Source organism: Alternaria postmessia, assembly GCF_024291825.1.
Source record: "Alternaria postmessia strain BMP 2775 chromosome Unknown scaffold_174, whole genome shotgun sequence".
Classification (NCBI taxonomy): Eukaryota; Fungi; Ascomycota; class Dothideomycetes; order Pleosporales; family Pleosporaceae; genus Alternaria; species Alternaria postmessia.
Window position 1 is genome coordinate 12954 of NW_026260247.1, and position 19358 is coordinate 32311.

The window sequence follows — 19358 nt, forward strand, 5'->3', positions numbered from 1 at the left end:
TATTCATTACTCTTGTTCTAATGTTCCAAAGCATAGCTGAAGTGCTTCAGAGCATTAGTTCTGGCTTCGACCATTTCTCACCTTCTCAGCTGGCGTTGTCGTACAGCTATCGCGCCGAACCCAATGAACCCATCTTCATAAGGTCCTCTTCTTAGTGACAGTGCGGCTGAGGTCTGTTTCCCGCTAGTGTGATCGGTCAGTCTTTACATTACCCACGTGTATAAAGGCCCAGTGATGTCGAGATAAAGGCTTCAAGAAGCCAACAGACACTTATCTTTCCTGGTCGTCCGCTCATCAAGAAGTTCAGAACTCCTCCCTTTCCCAAATTCCAATCGTTTACTTGTTGCACAGAATGGCCAGAGCCGTAACAGCGGTCGGTCAAGGCTTCTCCTCATTCAGAAATGAGGGCTGTGGTACTGTTGTCACTGGCAAAGTGGATACGAAACAACGCGGAGGGGGAATAGACGCGAACATCCAAGTCTGTACATCCATGACAGATGTATGCTCGGCTCTCAGCATTGACGCGAGCGTTGAAGCCAACTGCTCGTTTGGCTCTTTTGATGATCGATTGCAATACACGCGCTCATTCGCCAAGTCGACAACCTCCGTCCTCATCATGGTCGTGGCAAACAGAACCCTCGGCACAGATGAAATCACCGACGCCAAATTCAGCGCAAACCAGAAATGGATTCTGGACTCTGCCAACGACCTCTACTCTGTCGGTGGCGACTCTTTTGTTGCAACGACCACGCTCGGAGGCCAATATATTGCGTTCTACCAGTTCGATGCCGAGACCATTCAGGAGCGCGATCAGCTCGCTAACAGCGCTAAATTGAGTGCTCATACTGCTGCCCTTAGCCTCCAAGCAAGGTTGGACACTACTATCACGAACGCTAGCTCTCATACCGGGAGCAAATACACCTTTGTTCAAAAGATCTTTGGCCAAAGTCACGGTAAGCTGCCCGACGCGAACAACATCGGGCAGTTCGCCTTGAACTTTGGCGAAGCTGAACTTGACGCCCCGATAATCCTCAATTTCACGACACAGTCGTACAATACCGTGGAGGGGCATCCAAAGATGACCAATGTGGACAAACTCCGGTCCATATTCGCCAATCGAATACACCCGGCCAAGGGCCTTGGAACCATTCGTGTGGCCGCGCAGCATGCCTTGGACAGCATCGCCACAGTCCGTGCTATATATGACGTATATGGTTGCAGAACGGCCGACAATACACTCGACGCTCGTCAGGCCACGTACAAAGGGTACATCGACGCCATCGACAACTGGCAGGCCGATGCTGAGGCCGACGTTGAGCTTGCCCACCCACCAGTGCCTATGATATGGAGCTCCAAAGATAGCCAGCGACCTCTCGAAGCGACCGACATCCAAATGCCCGCCGCGTCTTACGCCATCATGATTGGCCCCGCCGCTGGCGGTAACTGGGGCGGCAATCCTTTCGACAACGTCCCCAGCAACGCTATCCTGCGTCGAATGCGTGTCACCGGCATCGAGGTCTGGTCGGGCGAATGCATCAACACAATCCGCACGCGGGTCCAGTATGGAATTGACGGGTCGACAGAGACGTTTGTCACCAACGACCCTGGAGACTCGATGGACAATGGCATGTGGGACCTTTCGAACATGTCGCAGGTGATACAGGAAGTGAGCGTGCACTACGCGACAAACGACTGGCTTTGCAAGGAGATTACGATAGTCACGAATCAAGGCAAGTACCAGACCCACTCTGGCGAAGGGGATCAGTGGGCCACGTGGACGGCGCTGCCGGGTACAGACTGTTTCTTGGGGTTTGCGGGGAGGTTTGGAGCCCTTGCAAATCACTTAATGGTCAAGTTTGTGAGGTTTGCACCTGTGACGTGGGAATAGAGCTGGTTTGCACGAACTCACTCTCCACCACGACTGTAACGAAGACAAGGTTGACGAGTGCTCGCCGCAAATCAGTACAGAGGAGCAGCGCAATGAGAGATGCATTCTTTTGAGAAGCTTATGATCGCAGCGGCTGGACGAGCTGTTCGACGAGTCGGTGAGGACGCTCATTGCTGAGGATGTACAAAGTACGGAAATGTCTTCGATGCTGTATAGCAGAACTATGATTGGTTTGACGTACGTTGCCGTAGCGTGTTTCCCGTAAGTATGCAGTCTAGCATAACTTTATGTAACGTATTCCACCAGTAAGCCGGCCACTTCTCCGTAGCATAGCGAACTTTCTCCTTATCAAGTGCTGCACAAGTGCGTCTCCCTAGCACCGGTAGGGGCAAGCGGCATTGACCTTGCTATGCCAACTTGTATACCTTACATGACTGGACTACTTTTGCTCTCCTGAAGCTAAGAACATGAGCCTGGAGGAGGTACGGGTGGTCTCTCAACACGGTCTTGGAGTCAAGTATGGCGAGGAACAGCGCAAGCAGCATCAGACAGATGTGAGGCTTCACGAACAGTCGAATCCATAGGGGCATGGAAAATACTGCAAAACGAATCAAGGTGGTGGGGAAGGTGCAATGTTTGTCATACAATTATCATTCGCTCACAATACGCCTCCACCCACGTATACATGTTGACTAACGTCTGGTCCAGCGTATGTTCTGATCTACATGCCTGCATGCTCTGATATCAACCTCAGGAGCTGGATGCGTGATATGGCTTCTAGCCAGTGGAAAGAAGCTAGAAGCTGCAAATGTTGCTCACAACAACGAGGAAAGGCCAGTGCCCTGGCCAGCAGCCTCCATCAAGAGACGCGTAAACTTGGTACGCTCGCTAGTCTCCATAACAGTCGAACGGCGAGTCCAACCAACCTCAGTAGGCAGGCGCTCGTTCCCTACGTCATATGCACGTTAGCAACTAGTCTCTGTATTTCCGCTCAAGAAAGATTGAAACTTACGCAACCAGTACTCAATGAAGTCTTTCCTCACAGTACTCGTAGTGCCATCAGCCATGATCTCAAAGAAAGAGGCGCATTCACCCCAACTGAAACCATCAGCCAACAACGATGTCTTGTGCTCTGGGTTAGTGCGCTTCGATGTTTCGAGTCGTGCCATGCGGGCGTCGGCCAGTTGTTGTATCGTGATTTCTGGTGTCTTGAAGAAGGAGGCGGTCTCGGCCCAGACGGTTTCATTGAATGGAAGAGGGTCGGCAAAGAAGCGATCGGAGCGACTGCAGGTGGTTGACACGTTAGATATGCTGAGGGATTGAAGAATAGTATGTTTACCTCAGGCTGAAGTCATGCTCCAGTACGCCCTCACGGCCCAATGTGTCGAGGTCGAACGTACGTGCGAACGGCTTTGGATTGGTGCGTACCGCCTGTGAGAAGAGGATGATGGCGTCGCTCTTGGCGATGTTAAAGCCATTGAGCATTGCATCAGCAAGGATATCGCGTGTGATGTCCCGGCCATTATGCGGCAGGTACCCGTGGTTGGCGAGAGTGTTGAGACCGGGACATGGACCGCGTGCTGTTGAGTCATTCATCAGTGGGATGTTCTCATCATGACCAGAGATACACAGTTAGATAAGTCGACTAACCATCATTTGGACCCGGCGCCGTCCAATTCCTGGGCTGCCAGGTCTGGCGGGCGTTGACATTGCCATAGGTGGGGAAAGCCAAGGCTGACGCAAAGATGGCAGAGAAACTGATAACTGATGATAGCTTCATGATGATTTTGAACGAGAGGATGAAAAGACCGATGAAGTCAGAAGGAGTCTTCAAGATGGATGCTAACGAAAGGATGTCAGAGTGTGACTGCTCAAGAGTGATCGCTTTGAAGTAATCTCTGCTGGTATCTTTGTTATCTTTGAGCACAAAGTCGAGTTATATATCTGTTTGCTTCGAGTAGCAGCCACACATCGTTGCCTGACGTGAAACTCATCAATGACATCGCCGGCCTTCGTTCCCCACATCTCGACGACGTTGCACCACGCCAGCTTGCGTGCCTCGGCTCGCAAAGTCGACGAAGAGATGCGATACGTGAACTTTTTGACACTTCCCTGGGATGTGCTTGGGAGGGTCGCAAGGAGGAGAGGCAAAAGAAACACTGGAGGACTTGGCAGTCCGGAATAAATAACCGACAAGCCACAGCTCATTTAACGTACGCTACAACGACCGCGGCACAGATTAGGAAGTGGGTCGCATGCTTTGACCTCTTGATGCGCTGGTAACACTGATCTGTTTTACAGGACATGTCCATAAGTGCTAAGATGAGAGATGACGTATAGGGTCCTTCTTAGTCGGCCATGTTCTAGGAAGACTGATTATGGCAGTGCACAGTGTTCAAGAGTCTCACCACCGTACAACAAAAGCCCTGCGTTCGACGAGTTGAACCAGTTCGCATACATCAGGAGCTTACAGAAGGCAACACTGGTTGCGATTCGTCGCGACGATCGGCCTGGTAATCATTGATAAATTGCGGCATGCCTGACCAGGTCTGCAGTATTCTCTACCAAGTCAGTTGATAATTGCTCTGAGCATACGAAGGCACCGGACCAACCATATTACTTGCGACGGATCTCTCCCAGTATCTTCAGCTGGTATGTAGTGCAGATATCGATCCAACAGTTGTAATTTCATCCCAGACTGATGCGAAACACTCTCCCCGCAGTTTTGCACCTCGGCAGTTTCGCGACCTGTCACGCCCTCCAATACTAAATGAGGAATGTTTATTGCCCGGTGGATGATCTCGTCGGATCATGATCTGCGTCACTAAGGTGCGATCGGCGTGGGCTTTGGCGGCGCGACACCTGCGAGGTTGTGCTGAGTAGCGAGCGGGTAACGGCGATCAAGTCTGGGTCGACCTAACGGGCCGCGGTTCAGACGTTGTGTAAGTGCCGCGGACACGCTGGGTCGAGGACGGCAACATCTAGACTATGTCAGCAACGGCGTGTGGTGCGATTTGATCGAACATTTCATATGGCGGCGAAAGCGCATTCGCTGATAGCGTCAGGGCTCGATGCTACATGTGCCCTATTTAGCAGAGTCTACGACGCGCAGCCGCTTAACTATATGATGGATGCAATTGGGTATACGCCGCGCGTAGATCGTACCCAGGACCTTCATGCGACTGCTCTCGGCCTGAGTATCAGCGGGGAGATGAGAGCTTGGGCTGACGAGGGCTCAGGGTGCCTAAGCCGAATAACTCGACACGGTACAGCAGCTTCAATCCTGTATTGACACCCGTGCGATGCCTCCGTCATGGTAAGATGAAGGCGAATGATACGCAGCCAGCTGCCTGCCATTGGAGGGTATCATGGGAGCTATAGCAGGCATGAATGCTGGTGTTGATGTCGATGTTCATGTCGTGATTGGGGATATGTGTCGAAGGGCGGGGGGTTACGCGCCATGGCATCACACGAAGAGACGCGCTTTGCTTTGCTGGCGCAGCGCCGATAGAACACTTCGATATATGTCATCGGTGGTGTGTTTCTTAATAATCTTGAAGCTTCCGTAGATGCGCTCGACCGGTGACGCGACCTGCTCGTACGGCTGTTACGAGGTTATTGTTGGCGATGATCTAATGCCAGGCATGGCGTCAACGTCTCCTAAAGCTAGCTTCTCTGCGAGATGGATGCATGCTCAAGGACTTCGGATCTCTCCTGTCGGTCGTCGTAGCGTGTCGAAGACAAAGCGCGTCGTGGACTGCGATGCGCGACTGCAGGTGTTGAAGCACTCCGAGATTATGGGCGGTAGCGGCCGCCGACGTTGGTGGGCTGCCCCGGCAGGACTCCCGCGGCGAACTTTAGCGGCATCACGTTCCGACTCGCGACACCATTGATCACTCTGCCCTCTCACACCATTCTCCACGATGTTCCCAGGGAACATCACTCTAATAAATGCATTCATCGATCCGCAATAGTTGTTTCTCTTAGACATCCGAAGAGAGAGGACTGCCAGCACCCGTCGGTCTTGCAGCAGCTCGGGAGCGAGCCCGAGTTGACAAAAATAGGATGTAATGCGTGCAACGACAGTATTGGAATTAGAGCACTCCTGAAACTTCGATCACCCTGGCTACGATCGCGCTAGAATGTACACCCCAGTTGATCGCATCATTTGTGTTTATGACAAGAAGGTCGAAGTTCTTGGTCGTCATTCCCGATGTCGTTCAAATCCGGTTTTGATGGCCGTATCGCACGTATGGGATCGTGTAGTCAGTGATTAGCAGATGTTCGTCCGGCCCTGATATCGGAAGATCGCCCCGCTTCGCGGGCACGGCCGTCCGTTTGCAGAGAGATGGCGCTATTTCGCCGCTTAAGTAGTTACTCTCACTCCGCTTCCGCTCCTAAGAGCAAAGTAGTAGTCGGACAAACTGCGGCGGCACGCGAACATTTGAGGACTCGGAACTCTTCATATTAAAGTTGCATTGAAATTCGCAAGAATGCAGATTCCAACAAGCAAACTTCTCTCGTCTCATCTATCCTTCGAGACACACAATATTTCCAACGATGTCGCCGTCATTTCTCATTGTTGGCGCAACAGGAAACACGGGTCGTGGGGTGGTGGAAATCTTATCAGACACCGTTCGAGCCAGCTCAACCTTCTCTGAACATCGCATCATCGCTCAGACACGCTCAGCCAACAGCTCTACTGCTAAGGAGTTCGCGAAGCTATCCAACGTCGAAGTTGTAGAGCTCAACTGGCCTACAATCACATCTCAATGGCTCCGCGAACACGAAGTGGAAAGGGTGTTCATCGCCTCGCACAACCAACCCAACCAATTCGCTGAGGAGTCAGGTTTCTTCTATGCGGCTCTTAAAGCTGGAGTGCGGTATGTTGTGCGGATTTCCACAACAGCTTCAAACGTACGTCCGGATTGTCCAGCATATTATCCACGTCAACACTGGGCTATCGAGAAAATGCTCGAGTCTTCGGCTTACGACAAATTGCATTGGACCTCTCTCCAACCTAACGTTTTTCTCGGAATGTGGTTGTCGTCTGCTGCGGAGATGATAAAGAAGGCGCAAAACGGGGAAGGAAAACAGGACACACTCCGACTCATGGCTAACAAAGACAAACCTGTCGGAGCCATCGAACCCATGGACGTCAGTGTGGTTGCAGCGAAGCTATTGCTTGAGAACGACACTGCAAAGCACAACAAAGCAAGATACGTTCTGAATGGCCCAGACAGTATTACTGGCGCTCAGATTGTGGCAATGGTAGAGGAACGTATTGGATCGAAGGTTGAACACGTTATTTTCAGGGACAACTCAATGCTGGATGATTTCGCAGCGGCATCCCCAGAGTTGAAACATCTTTTCGTTACGATGAAGGAAGCAGCAGATGAGACATTCGACTCTCCTCTTCCGACTGTGCCAACGAGTCAGGAGATTCTTGACTTTGCACCACCGAAGATTACTCCAGCCAGTGTTCTAGAGCAGCTACTAAAGTAGACCGAGGTAGCGACGAAGTGGAAATGATAGATAACAATAAGGATTTATATAGTGATATGCTTCTACGTAGTCGAAAGTGCTCTGTGCAAGAGAATCGACTCCGCACTATTCATTCTTCGTCACCGCAGCTGCTGCTTGTTTCTTTTTCTTGCGCGTTGCCTCAGCCTCGCGGTGGTTGTTGGGCGAATCACTGGAAACGAGCACCCTCGCAGGCGTTGGTGCTATTTCAGAAACTGCAACAAGTCGTCTAATCCTTGCTACTACATTTCTCACCTCAACTCCTCATCCAATCATACATGTTCTCCTTGATGGCAGGGGTTGCGATGCACATGCATAAGGACCGGTGAAGAGAGCTCCGTCAGCTTAGGCACCTGGCTAGCGCAACATTTCCTCGATTCACGCACCCGTGCACCTAGTTTCACGCCACTCATTGAACTCCAGCCACTCATTGTATCTCCTCGCTTCGTCTTCCAGGTTTCTAATCCTTCGTTGCGCACTACTGGCACGCATAGCTATACAATCAGTGATGTTATCCTTGCAGTCTCGACGAGGAGAAGCACTCACTTCCACTGATGTTGCTTATACATCTGCTTATCTTCGGCCATGCAAGACCGATGATGAAGCAGCTCACTGCTGCGAACACACCAACGAGGGTGATGATAGCCTCTTTGGACCAGGACTTGGTCGATTGAGATGGCGTAGGATGCCTGGTAGCGTCTCTGGACTCGAAGAGCCAGAGATAGGGCTTGCGATAGCGACGTAGGTGCTGTATGCAAATAATGTAAAGATTGCACAATGAGAGATCATGGTGAAGGATAGAACGCGTGACGAGTTTTTGCTCAGTATGTTTTTTTCAAGAAATCCATGACTATAAACTGCTCTTATGACGATATACGCTCGAGAGGGGAAAGATGTCGCCAGGGCTCAGCCACAGCCAAAATGGCCCTGGGCCGTCGGTAATCCGCACCCCAGCGTGCCCACTATTTCTACCCACAGCGCGCCCGAACGCAAGTGGCAGGCGCATGGTCGCCAGGCTGTAGAAACACTATCATTACGTGATTGGTCTGACCCCTGCGTAGAGATGCGATCTGATTAGCGTCCCTGGAAATGTAGCAATTGTACTGGATGAAAGAAGCTCAAGCTCCAATCGATTCGTCAACCTGTTGCGCCTTCAAGCGCCTCCAACAATCGACCAATGATTGGCATCACAGCCTCACTCGAACCAAGCGCAACACTCCAGCAAGGCAACCTCTTTCATTTTGCACGCCTTTCTCGCCACCTTTCTTGCCAATTTTCATAAGCTCTTGCTCGCTGTCCGACTCCACCTCGTCCGCACGTCGCACTTCCGCTTTCATATCCGCCCGACGCATGCTATCAGGGACGGTCCTTGCCTCTTCTCTTTCAGAGTTCCACTGCGTGAGGCTTTCACGTCTGGGGACTGTGCGGTGTTCAGAGGAGTGCGAAATGTGGTGCTGAGGGGCAGTCTCGTTGAATGTGGAAGATAGCAGTGGATCATATTGAGACGGCGGTCTGAAGTGTCTATTCGAGTGTAAACAATGCTGCAGCGACGCACGATGATGTTGCGACGGAAATACACTCGGTTGGCGCAGCTCGTTGAGGTTCAGAGGCGGGGCATGTCGATGACGGTACGACCCTGGGTGCACAGCGGTAAGTGCAGCTAGCGATTCCAAACGCGCTCTCTGTACATCGCTTTCATGTTGTTGCTGAGCTGCGCGAGAAAAAGTCTTTCTCTGATCCTGCTGCGATAATCCAGCCTGGTCGATGAGTGTGGAAGGCAGTGATATGCGCGTAGTCGAGATCGGCCGTATCAGATTTGTCGTAATCGATCGCGCGCCACTTCCAAGATGTTGAGGAGGTGTTGGGGAATACGGCTGCATCGATGCTAGTAACGCGACAGGTATTGGTGGTGGTGCAGTTGGTATGGAAGATGAATTAGACGAAGAGCCAGACTTTGACCTCCGTATGGCGATATTGCGAAGAGTAGGATGTTCAGTGATATCTGAGATAGACCTCTCAGCGGATCGGGGCTTATACGACCAAGCTTCAGGATAGCTACCTAATGCTCCTAGGTTAGGTCGACGATCGAGGTTACCGCTGGATAACGATGAAGAGGACAATTCGCTCAGAGAGTGGCTGTCGATGAGCAGGTGCTGGTGACTGGAGCATGATCGGAGACTTGATCGAGAGGTAGAGTCCACCACCTTTCGCGGTATGGCTGGATAGCTGCTATCTTGGATCAAGTTCTGCAACAGCTGTCGAGTATATTCTTGTACTGTGGCTGCACTTTTGCGCTGAGATCTGGCTTTTGCTCGTTTGACCGTCCAACGTAGCTCATCATTCCCCATGTTGCTATCGTGAAGAGATCGATAGACTGGAGTTTGATACGTGTGTTGAGCAGAGGCGAGAGGCGCCTTATGATTGGCCTTTACTTGCGGGTATTGTGGGTTCGGAACATGTTGGGGTAAGCTTCGCCTGTTGCTAGCCTTCGCAACATCTGGCATCGCTTTCGAGTGATATGTCTGGTCCAGCGGCTGCCTTTGCAACCCCCCGATGAAAGAGCTGAAGTTAGGTGTCGGAGCCTCCGTGGCACTGAGTTCGCTGATGGTGTGCAGAGTCCGGCGTCTTTCCGGTAGCTGTTGGCGCGTGGATGAGAGCTGGTGTTGAGGTGATTCACCCCTGGGGTGGCGCTTTTGGAGAGGCATATGGAGCGATGAGCTTGGTCATTTCAGCAATCGAACCTTGTCGGGCACTACGAAGAATTCCTATGTGAAAATGCTTGGGTGTATATGATTATCACTATATGCCTACAGAACCTATTTAGCACCACAATAAGCCATTAGACGCATGCAAGCTTGTGATAGGCCACGAGATAGGAATGCATTGATTCTAGCATATGGTGTACTCTCTACAATTCTTTATTTGCGTGATAGCTTATGGCCAATCGCTTCCGCGCATTCAGCGTACATGTTTTCCACATATGTGAGCAAGCTGGCTCTCAACACTGGGTCCTCCGGTGGAGTACTCTCCCCGTACCATCTAAACTTAGTCGATTTGCCATCGATGTCCTCTAGGACAATGTTTGAGAAGATGCCCCCCGCAGTTTCACCGACGTCTTTATTGTGAACCTGGAATCAAAGGTGATGTTTGACCGGGTCGCAGAACAGCATCACCTCGCGGACCTCATTCACCCATTGGTTCGGCTCCCACAGGATGGTGCGCACGGATCCCGGACCATAACCCTCAAGAGAAGAAGAGACGCATTTAGGGAACCAAAGAATTTGAGCCCCGAAAGAGGTGACAATTCCCCAAACCTGCCCGATAGGCGCATCGATGATCCGAGTAACGTCGGTAGTGATGTCAGGCATAGCGGTATCGTGAACGTGATTAATGAGCTAGTCGTAGAGCTGTAGGCCGCGCGGATAGCGATGCTCGAGGCAATAGTAGTAATGTAGTTCAATAGTAGTTACTCTTACTTCAACAGCGCGTTGATTGTCTTTGTAGCTGCTTGAATAGAATATGTTATCCAAAGCCGCGTTGAACTAGAATTTATATACTCAGAAAATTGCTAACTTAGTCTCTAGCAACTTCGAGATTATCTAATATCACGGCGTCAAGAATTGTTTCTACCGAGATTCAGCATTTAGCTTATAGATCAAGTTGAAAACAAAGTTTTAATATTATTCTCGCCTGTTGTTGCTCAACGTTGTGTTAGTGTCAAGATTGCACGGTGGATGCGCTTTGTGCATAGCCAATAGGGCAAGTGACCGGTAGGGCGACACGATGTTGGCGCTAGAGCGCTCAAAGCTAGCTTTCCGTAATTTCCCCACATTCGATCTACCTGCGGCATGGCCTCAACCACAAAGCAGCGTGAATCAAGCAGAGGCTTGCGGATGATGAGAATGAACTTGCATGATGCCCGAAGCCGAAAGAAAGAACAATCTAGATTCGAAGAAAGACTACTGATCTGCTACGGAATATATTCGATCCTTTATCCTAGTGTCGCCCAAAAACGCTCTACAAGATAAGCAAAGCAAGAACCGCGGCTCTTAAGCCGTGATTCCACAGCTCCCAACCATTGTAAAGACCCTCCAATAGTCTGTTTTTGGTGCAGAAAGTAGGACGTGGATAACATCTGTGGCCAGCTTTACCCCATTGTCGCCCATGTGGCCGAGCGTCTGCAGAATCCACGCTCGGATTCGCGGTTCACTCGTCATTTGAGCGGCAACGTAGAGTGGCGTCAATGATTCGTTGCACTGTAGAATCTGTAGTGGTGACAGAGGCAGTGTACTTTCAGCCTTAGTCGTTGAGAATATAAACTGTGGCACAGACGCACAGATATCCTGGGTAATCTCGAGAATCGTTTGTGACGCCGAGGAGTCCATATCCAGTTCGCAAATGATGCGATTCAAGTCTAGACGCATGATTCGGAAAGCGTTGAAGACTTGAGTCGCGTAATGGCGTGGATACAAGTCGTAATAGCCATTGAGGATCATAGCGTTATCAGCGGAGATCCGTCGAGGTTTCCAGGAGTGAGGTATATTACTTTCCCCTAGCCTTAGTCGCATGTCCAGCTCCTGTGCTCGTTGAAAGAGCTCATCTGGACGTAGGCGTGAAGCACGTATGTCAGCACGGAGATTGATAATTGCTGACAAGACGTCGATGAACGTCCACTTTGGGCTCCGAATGTAGTGGTCAAGATCTCTTTGCAGTGCTGACAACGCCTTTGGGACATGAATTCCAGCCGCACCACAACTGATCGTTAACGCGAAGGCAGTTCTCATAGCGAGTTGCACAGTAACAGGGTCGGAGAAACCGTGAGTCGGCCGGATCTGAACCAGAAGCAATGCACCTGGCACATGGCTCAACCATGAGCCTGGTTGACTGAACCGCTCAACGTTACGATGCACGACCATCTTCTCATAGAGATTTAGAAGTAGCACTGATTTAAGGATCGTGTTACTGACCATGTGCTTCGCCAACAGCTGCGAGGAATTCAGCTCGGCTCTCAGGCTTTGAATGGCATTCAAACATCAGCGGGTGGCATGTTGGTGCAGATCTGGGCGACTTGACTGAAGTACCATGAAAGCTAGACTGACGGCGTCAACGCTAGCCCAGAGGTGACTGGCCATCGGGGTTGACGCTAGGAGTGACTCCAGCAAATCGAAAGCCCTCGAGTAACGACCGACATAGAGCGACAAAGAAGGCGTTCCGTGCAATATCATCCAAATGGTATTGTGGACCGGGCATGAGTTGCGCTGTCATTCGCTGAACCATGGCTTTTCGTGTAACCTTCTGCGTCTCGTCACGAAAAACTATCTCATTCGAGTCCCGATAGCCATGACAGGTCAGCTTGGCTCTGATACACTGTGAGCACCCCGATGCGACAAGGTCGCACTACCCGCACCTAGGATATCAGCAGAATTCTTAGGACCTGAGATGCCTATGTGAAGGGGTTCCCTAACCCTGAGTTTTCTCTTCCTACATGGCAGGCAATCTTTAGATGCGCGCCCATAGTTGACCATAGGTGTACAGAAGCAGGTTCTTCAGAAGAAGAAACTAAAGGAGAACCGAGTAGCGACAGGCAGTACGATGCGTCGGTCTAAAGTGGATATGACACAAGGATTGCGAAGAGGCAGAACAGGGCATGAGGTCGAGCATGTCAGGAATTTCTGGTGTCGATAAGATTTGTTGGTACGGATGGCGAGCGCTCGTCTTTCGCCAGAACTGCGACATTGTTGGTAAGCTGGAAAGCGTCAACGCCGAAGAGCGTCGGTCCGGGCAGATACGCACTGCAGATCTGGAAGTTAAGATCGTACGGAACGCTAGCTTCTTATACCTAGGCTGATCCGTGGGTATAGGGGACCTAGGGCTCGTGATACCTAGAAAACAGTGGCTGGTTGGTAAGCTAAGTACAATAAGCATCTAGTAGCAGTGAGTGATGAGGTCGACCCATGCGGTTAGTTATAGTATGGATACTGTCTTCCAGTCGAGGACAACTGCCATTGTACCTCTTCCTCCAAGTTCACGTTTGCGAATTAAATCCTCCACTGATTGCCATACACCAATCTATAGCCAGGATGCTTGTACTCGTTCCAGGAATCACTGGCAACCTCGGGCTGCATCTGCTGGATAGCCTGTCCTCTCGCGGGCACCACGTACGAGGCCTCGGCCGCTCTCCAGGCAAACTCAACGACCTCCAGAAATCAAAGCTCGAGTCTTTCGTCCCGATAAAGAACTACTACGACATCTCAGCGCTCGACGAAGCCTGCGCTGGAGTCGACGCTATCATCTGCGCCTACACAGGATCTCCGGTAATGCAGCTCGATGCTCAGCTACTTTTACTTCGAGCCGCTGAGCGAGCCGGTATCACCCGATTTCTGGCAGCTAGCTGGAATTGTGACTGGAGGCAATTGCAGCTCGGTCAACACCAGAGCTACGATGTTATCATTGCCTTTCACCAGCAAGCCAAGCTCTCGTCAACGATAAAACCGATCTATTTACTGACAGGCGCCCTCGCTGAGGTCTACTTTTCTGTCCCTGGCCATGGCAATTTCTCCCCAGCCTACAAAGGGCCGTGGGACTCAGAGAAACATACTATCGACATATGGGGGACAGGCGATGAGAAGTGGGATCTCACTACTGAGCGCGATGCAGCCGAGTTCTCGGTCGAGATTATTCAGCGTGACGACGCTCCCAACGGCGGCTTCTGGGAGCTACACTCCGGCGCATACTCGCCTCGCGAGCTCGTGAGCATCTACAAGAATGTTAGAGGGATTGAGATTGCATACAACTACCAGGGTACACTGGACGATCTAAGGGAACTCGCCTACTCCCTTAAGGATCAAAAGCCATACAACGATTACTATAGTTTCATCGGCTTGTTCTATCAGCTTTTCCAGCTGGATGGAACTTACTCATTGAAGAACGTTGAGAATCACAGGTTGAGTGTCAATACTACGTCCATGGAGGACTTCCTTCGTCAGAACCCAGACGTGTAGCTGGATACCTGTAAACTTAAATTTTGATACTCGAAGGTCTGAAAACCATCCCAAATACAATCATAAGACAATCTTGGATGAAGAGAGTCCTGGAGAGAAGTGTTGTAACGTGCAGAATCTGAAGTTGGTAACCAACATCGAAAGCTGTATAGCGCACGTGCAGGACGGCGGCGCGCTCGAACACGTTGCCAGCAATACATGGGCGTGTGTCCTGCAGACCCGATCTGACTGCTACTCCGAACCTTGAAGTCTCTTCGTTGCGAGTAACCCGATTGCCGTGCGTCATCGCTGATCTTTGTGTCTAACGTAGCCTAACGCGTTCTAAATGTTCACTTCGCTGCCCGCTTGTGGTAACTGCTGACGAGGTCAGAGGTGGGGCTCCGGAACGCTAACCTTGTAAAGTTAGCGTCTCAGGAGCCTGCGATCGTATGAGAAGATCACCATGTAACATGGCTGTTTCAAAGGCGATTTTAGGGCGCGCGCACACATGTTGATTCAAGCAAGATCAGAAATTGAACGATATGGGCACTTCATGTTGGTGACGGCAAATTGCCGCTACTGCTGCTAACTGAGGGGTGTTCTTTGCCACGTGCTTTCCCATCTCTTCCGTCCTTGAGAAGGCATATCATGACAGCGATCCTTCGAACGTATTGAACGGCTCGAAAAGCGTCGAACATCGTTTCCAGACGAGCTGGTTGGCCATTGCCACAATAAGACCATCAAAGCGCTCCTGCAGATCCGCTTTCAGAACGGCGTGCAAATCCTCAGACAAGGGTGAGCCCTCAGCAGTCCAGTCGAACCGGGTCTTGTTGGGTCCAAGCGAGGTCAGCGCGGTCGTACCAAAGGCGACCATGTCGGGATAGTCTGGCCTACGGACTCGGAAGGTCATGGAGTAGTTTGGAGCATCGCATTTGGTAAGCTCCTCTGAGAAAGAATACTCTTCGCCCTTTTTTGGCCCGGAGGGGTAGACGTAGGAGAAGGTACGGATGCTTCCGATACCAAATCCTGCGAGGGAAACGGATTTTGCTCCCGGATACCATGCCTTTTCCGCACCAAAGCCAGCTACGAGGCCCCAGAGCTCGCCAATGGGAGCGTCGACCTCGCGGGTTACGGTAATTTAATGCATTAAGCCGGATCTGGTTGACATCTTGGCTTGGCGGATGTGGACTTCGTTGTGTGTAAGGTGTAGAAATATATGGTGCTTGTGAATGATAGAGGAGTGTATTTGTTCGTGCTGAGGACAGCAGAATTAAGCGCATGGATCTTTATATACCATTCAATTATCTAGTATTCAAGCTGGAGCTTAAGCTGAAAGCTCAGCACCGCTGACGTACGGCTCGGTTTGGTTGCTAATCCGCCACTATATGCTCTAGTATTGTCGAAGTTCATTTTGGTAAGCGTTCCGGTACGGCTTCGAGCGGCCACCACTTTCGTCCACGGAATCATGCGGCAATTCTTTAGCCTCCACTAGCCTGGAATCTTTGTTCGATGTACCGGCGCAAGTTGATTCGTACTCGACATACGAGAGAGCGCTTCAATCCCACATTCTGTCCTGACAAACACTTCTGCACTTCTTGTACATATTGCGGGTACATCATCATCATGTCATCTCTTGAGCCTATCCTTGCCTCGAACGCACTCATCGGGCCACAGGACGTGCCAAAAACGGCGGTCTTTGTAGGAGCTACCGACGGCATCGGTAAGGCTACCTTGCAAGCTCTTGTCTCCAAAGGGTTCCCGACGAAGATCTACATTGTCGGCCGCAACAAAGCCTCACACCGCGTTCTGCTGGAAGACCTTGCGAGATCTAACCCTCGAGCAACTCTCATCTTTTTCGAAGGTCAGCTATCGCTAGTGGTGGACGCACAGCGCATCGCTAGTCAGATTGCAGCCCAGGAAGATCGCGTGGATCTGCTCTTCTTGTCATCTGGCTATCTGCCGTTCACTGGACGTAAAGGTAAGGACAGAACGCCAGGGGAGCTAGCTCACATGGCTAATTTATATCTCAGAGACTCTCGAAGGCCTAGAAGCCTCTCAGGTGGTGTCTTACTACAGCCATATAGTGTTCGTGCTGCGTCTTCTCCCACAGCTGCGTAGAGGCAGTGCAACAAGACCGGCACGCGTTTTGAACATCTTGGCTGCTGGAGAAGAGTCTACAGATCTCTACCTTGACGATTTGACGCTCAAGAAACCTGGACACTTCAGTGTGCCTGCCTACGCTAAGCACGCTGCAACTTCAGTTACCCTCGCGTTGAAGCACATCGCCGAAGAAGAAGAAAACAGCGACATTGTCTTCATCCACGCGCACCCCGGCATGGTCTCCACCAATCTATTCCAAAAGAGCTGGGGCGACAAGTACGATCCCGACTCTGCTCACTTCCCGATGCCCACTAGGCATATCTTCCAGTGTACTCCTGATCAGGCTGGCCAGCGTTGTCTGTATCTGGCTACGAGCGCAGAATATGGAGGCGTTGGTGTTGCCCTACAGCATAGCAGGCAGAAGGCTGAGACTATAGCACATGGGAGCAAGGGCTCGCTGTTTGCTGTCAGTGATAGATTGGAGTTTCTTCAGCCCGATAAGCTACTGGATGAGTTGCAGGAGTTGGGAGCGCCCGAGGTGATCTGGACTCACACTATGGATGTCCTGAAAACTCATGGGGGATTCGACTAAGAAAGTAACCTTCTGTAAGCTGTGATGCTTAGCGTAACAAGTTGAGATTTTTAATACAATCTTGCAGTTTATGAGAGGACGAACACTTCTTAGATTCGCATGATGGTTACATGGATAATTTGGTGTTGATCAATATAGCTCTCGCCCATCAACAACACAGCTCGGCTAGCGTTACCAGTACCTCCGAGACATGACACCATTTCGCTTCTTGTGATTTATTATTTAGTCTAGATATTAGAAAGCAGATATGTGTAATTTGGATGTCGGTGGCTGATACTGCCGGGACGCCAGGGCGTGATCGGTGACCGAAACGCGATATCGGCAAGCCGAGAGGTGCTCGCATCACGGATACTCGTCTTCGACGCGGACTTCCGAAGCGTCGTACCACACATCTTCGTCTTCATCGTCGTCATCGTCGGTATCATCGTATATTGATTCCCACTGCCCAGTAATTCTTATCAAAGGCTCCATGGCATCATCCGTTTCTGCTTTGGCCTGCTTGTCAATTGCTGCTGGAGGTTGGTCAACGACCTGTCTTACCTCCACCTCCTCAGATGTGGAGCATAGAGCAGAAGAGTCTTCTTCCACTTCCTCGTCGCCGGTCAACGTGGGATGTCCTTCCGCTGCATCGACACATGCCTCTGCTACTGCTTTCGAAGCAGCGACCCTTGTCTCTTCATTCATGGCCCGAAGTTTCACCTTCATCTTGAACATCTTGGCTCTTATGCTGTCGAATCTGTTTGCCGTCTCATTTGGATCCAGTCCACTGACGAGCGCAACTTCAATGCTGGCGTCGCCTTCCGGCTCGACGCGTGCTAAGGTTTCTTCCTCAAGCTCCATCTTACCGACACCATGCGCATCCCCCTTGTCATCAGTTGGAGGAAACCTCGGGGGGTCCGAACGGCCGACCTTCTGCGGTGCGTCTGTCGAGGAGCGAATCGGTGGGCTGCTAGTCCACAGCGGAGAGGGGCCACGCGGGGCAGTACCTCTGAGAACATACGGTTCATGGACCGAGTCTGAGTGATCGATCATGTCTAGCTTGGGAAGGTCTTTTGGCTTCATTCTCTTTGTCGACTTGGAAAGTACAGATGGTGCGCGTTCAGGCAGTGTTGAAGAAGCTTTGATTTCTACAAGCCGTGTACTCGTGTCAGTCGGTGATCGCTTTGCCTGCTCGCCACGAATGGCAAAATCTAGACGGCTTGATCGAGGAGCCGGCGTTGCATTGGTGGCAGATTTGACAGGCGGGGTGTATGCTCCTCGAGTCGCTTTCGTAGGGCGCATGTAGCTTGGCAAAATCTTTGTAGGCTGGCTTGTCTTTGAATTGGCCTTGGTCGACCGGTTATAGTCGGGCAAAGACGCTCTTTCCTTCATTGACTGCTTCCCATCTTTCATCGATGACTTCGGTGAGAATGGAGCTGGTGACACTGCGATAGGTTTCGACGCTTGCTGGATCTTCGGATACCGCGGACCATCTTTGATCGAAGACTTTAGTGACGATGGGCCTGCTACCGACGAGACAGGTGATGATAGTCGATGGGGCGTTGGGTATCGCGGTCCCTCTGTCTCTTCCCCTCGAGACTTGGGTGACGATGAAGCTGATGATAATGAGGAAGGCGCGGCAGCTTGCCTGGTCATTGGGCATCGCGATACCGATTGCGGAAATCTTGATTTATCACTGGTATAGGCTGCTCGGACTGCAGTGGTAGCCCAGTCCCTTGTCGATGAACCTGAACTTGGCCGTTGACTCTCGCTCGACGAAGCTGATTTGCTATCATTTGTTGAAGGCGATGCTGTGTCGACAATGGAAACCGCGCTAGACGGAAACGTGGCATTGGTCCTACGTTCGCTTCTGGCAGGAGCGGGTTTGCGCATCACCGCGACTTCCTTCTGAAATCCTAGATACTTCTCCATGACGAGCTCCACCTGTGCAAAAGCATCGTCAAAGTCCAGTTGGTTAACAGCATCGAGCTCCTGGAACCTTTTATGATGCATCGCCCACCACCCGTCACTAATCGTATGATGCTGTTGGGCAATCATCAAAGCATGGTCCGAGATGACTTTCCAATCTCGATAGGTTTGCAGACCCTTTTGCATCAACCCACAGGCTTTTGCGACAGCTTCCCTGGGCACACGCACCCATGGTTGGAGAACCAGAGTTGCTATCAGTCAATCAGTCAGTTGTCAGTTCATCTTTGCGGTTCAAACTGTCAGTCTGGAGGTAGTGAACTGACCTGATTGACTGCCAAGACATTTTTTAGAATCGCGAACTGAGACT

General features: G+C 51.1%; 7 protein-coding genes across 7 annotated transcripts; 4 read left to right on the forward strand and 3 right to left on the reverse strand.

The window, feature by feature from the left end:
- Positions 1–352: 352 nt before the first annotated feature.
- Positions 353–1888, forward strand: J4E82_011210 (uncharacterized protein; the record flags this gene model as incomplete). The annotated part of the gene is made up of 1 exon (XM_051737419.1): positions 353–1888. One exon carries the CDS (start codon positions 353–355, stop codon positions 1886–1888), a length of 1536 nt encoding a protein of 511 aa, XP_051582820.1.
- An 815-nt stretch (positions 1889–2703) lies between these two features.
- Positions 2704–3860, reverse strand: J4E82_011211 (uncharacterized protein; the record flags this gene model as incomplete). Its single annotated transcript, XM_051737420.1, has 5 exons — positions 2704–2837; positions 2901–3172; positions 3228–3468; positions 3539–3796; positions 3857–3860. The coding sequence occupies 5 exons, from the start codon at positions 3858–3860 to the stop codon at positions 2704–2706; spliced, it is 909 nt and encodes a 302-aa protein (XP_051582821.1).
- Positions 3861–6448: 2588 nt separating this feature from the next.
- J4E82_011212 (uncharacterized protein) lies at positions 6449–7393 on the forward strand (the record flags this gene model as incomplete). Its single annotated transcript, XM_051737421.1, has 1 exon — positions 6449–7393. The coding sequence occupies one exon, from the start codon at positions 6449–6451 to the stop codon at positions 7391–7393; it is 945 nt and encodes a 314-aa protein (XP_051582822.1).
- A 6098-nt stretch (positions 7394–13491) lies between these two features.
- J4E82_011213 (uncharacterized protein) lies at positions 13492–14412 on the forward strand (the record flags this gene model as incomplete). The annotated part of the gene is made up of 1 exon (XM_051737422.1): positions 13492–14412. One exon carries the CDS (start codon positions 13492–13494, stop codon positions 14410–14412), a length of 921 nt encoding a protein of 306 aa, XP_051582823.1.
- A 625-nt stretch (positions 14413–15037) lies between these two features.
- Positions 15038–15801, reverse strand: J4E82_011214 (uncharacterized protein; the record flags this gene model as incomplete). Its single annotated transcript, XM_051737423.1, has 2 exons — positions 15038–15417; positions 15747–15801. The coding sequence occupies 2 exons, from the start codon at positions 15799–15801 to the stop codon at positions 15038–15040; spliced, it is 435 nt and encodes a 144-aa protein (XP_051582824.1).
- A 213-nt stretch (positions 15802–16014) lies between these two features.
- Positions 16015–17083, forward strand: J4E82_011215 (uncharacterized protein; the record flags this gene model as incomplete). The annotated part of the gene is made up of 2 exons (XM_051737424.1): positions 16015–16369; positions 16476–17083. The coding sequence occupies 2 exons, from the start codon at positions 16015–16017 to the stop codon at positions 17081–17083; spliced, it is 963 nt and encodes a 320-aa protein (XP_051582825.1).
- A 342-nt stretch (positions 17084–17425) lies between these two features.
- J4E82_011216 (uncharacterized protein) lies at positions 17426–19054 on the reverse strand (the record flags this gene model as incomplete). The annotated part of the gene is made up of 1 exon (XM_051737425.1): positions 17426–19054. A coding segment is annotated over one exon (1629 nt), but the record flags the coding sequence as incomplete, so codon positions are not given.
- Between the last annotated feature and the right edge of the window lie 304 nt (positions 19055–19358).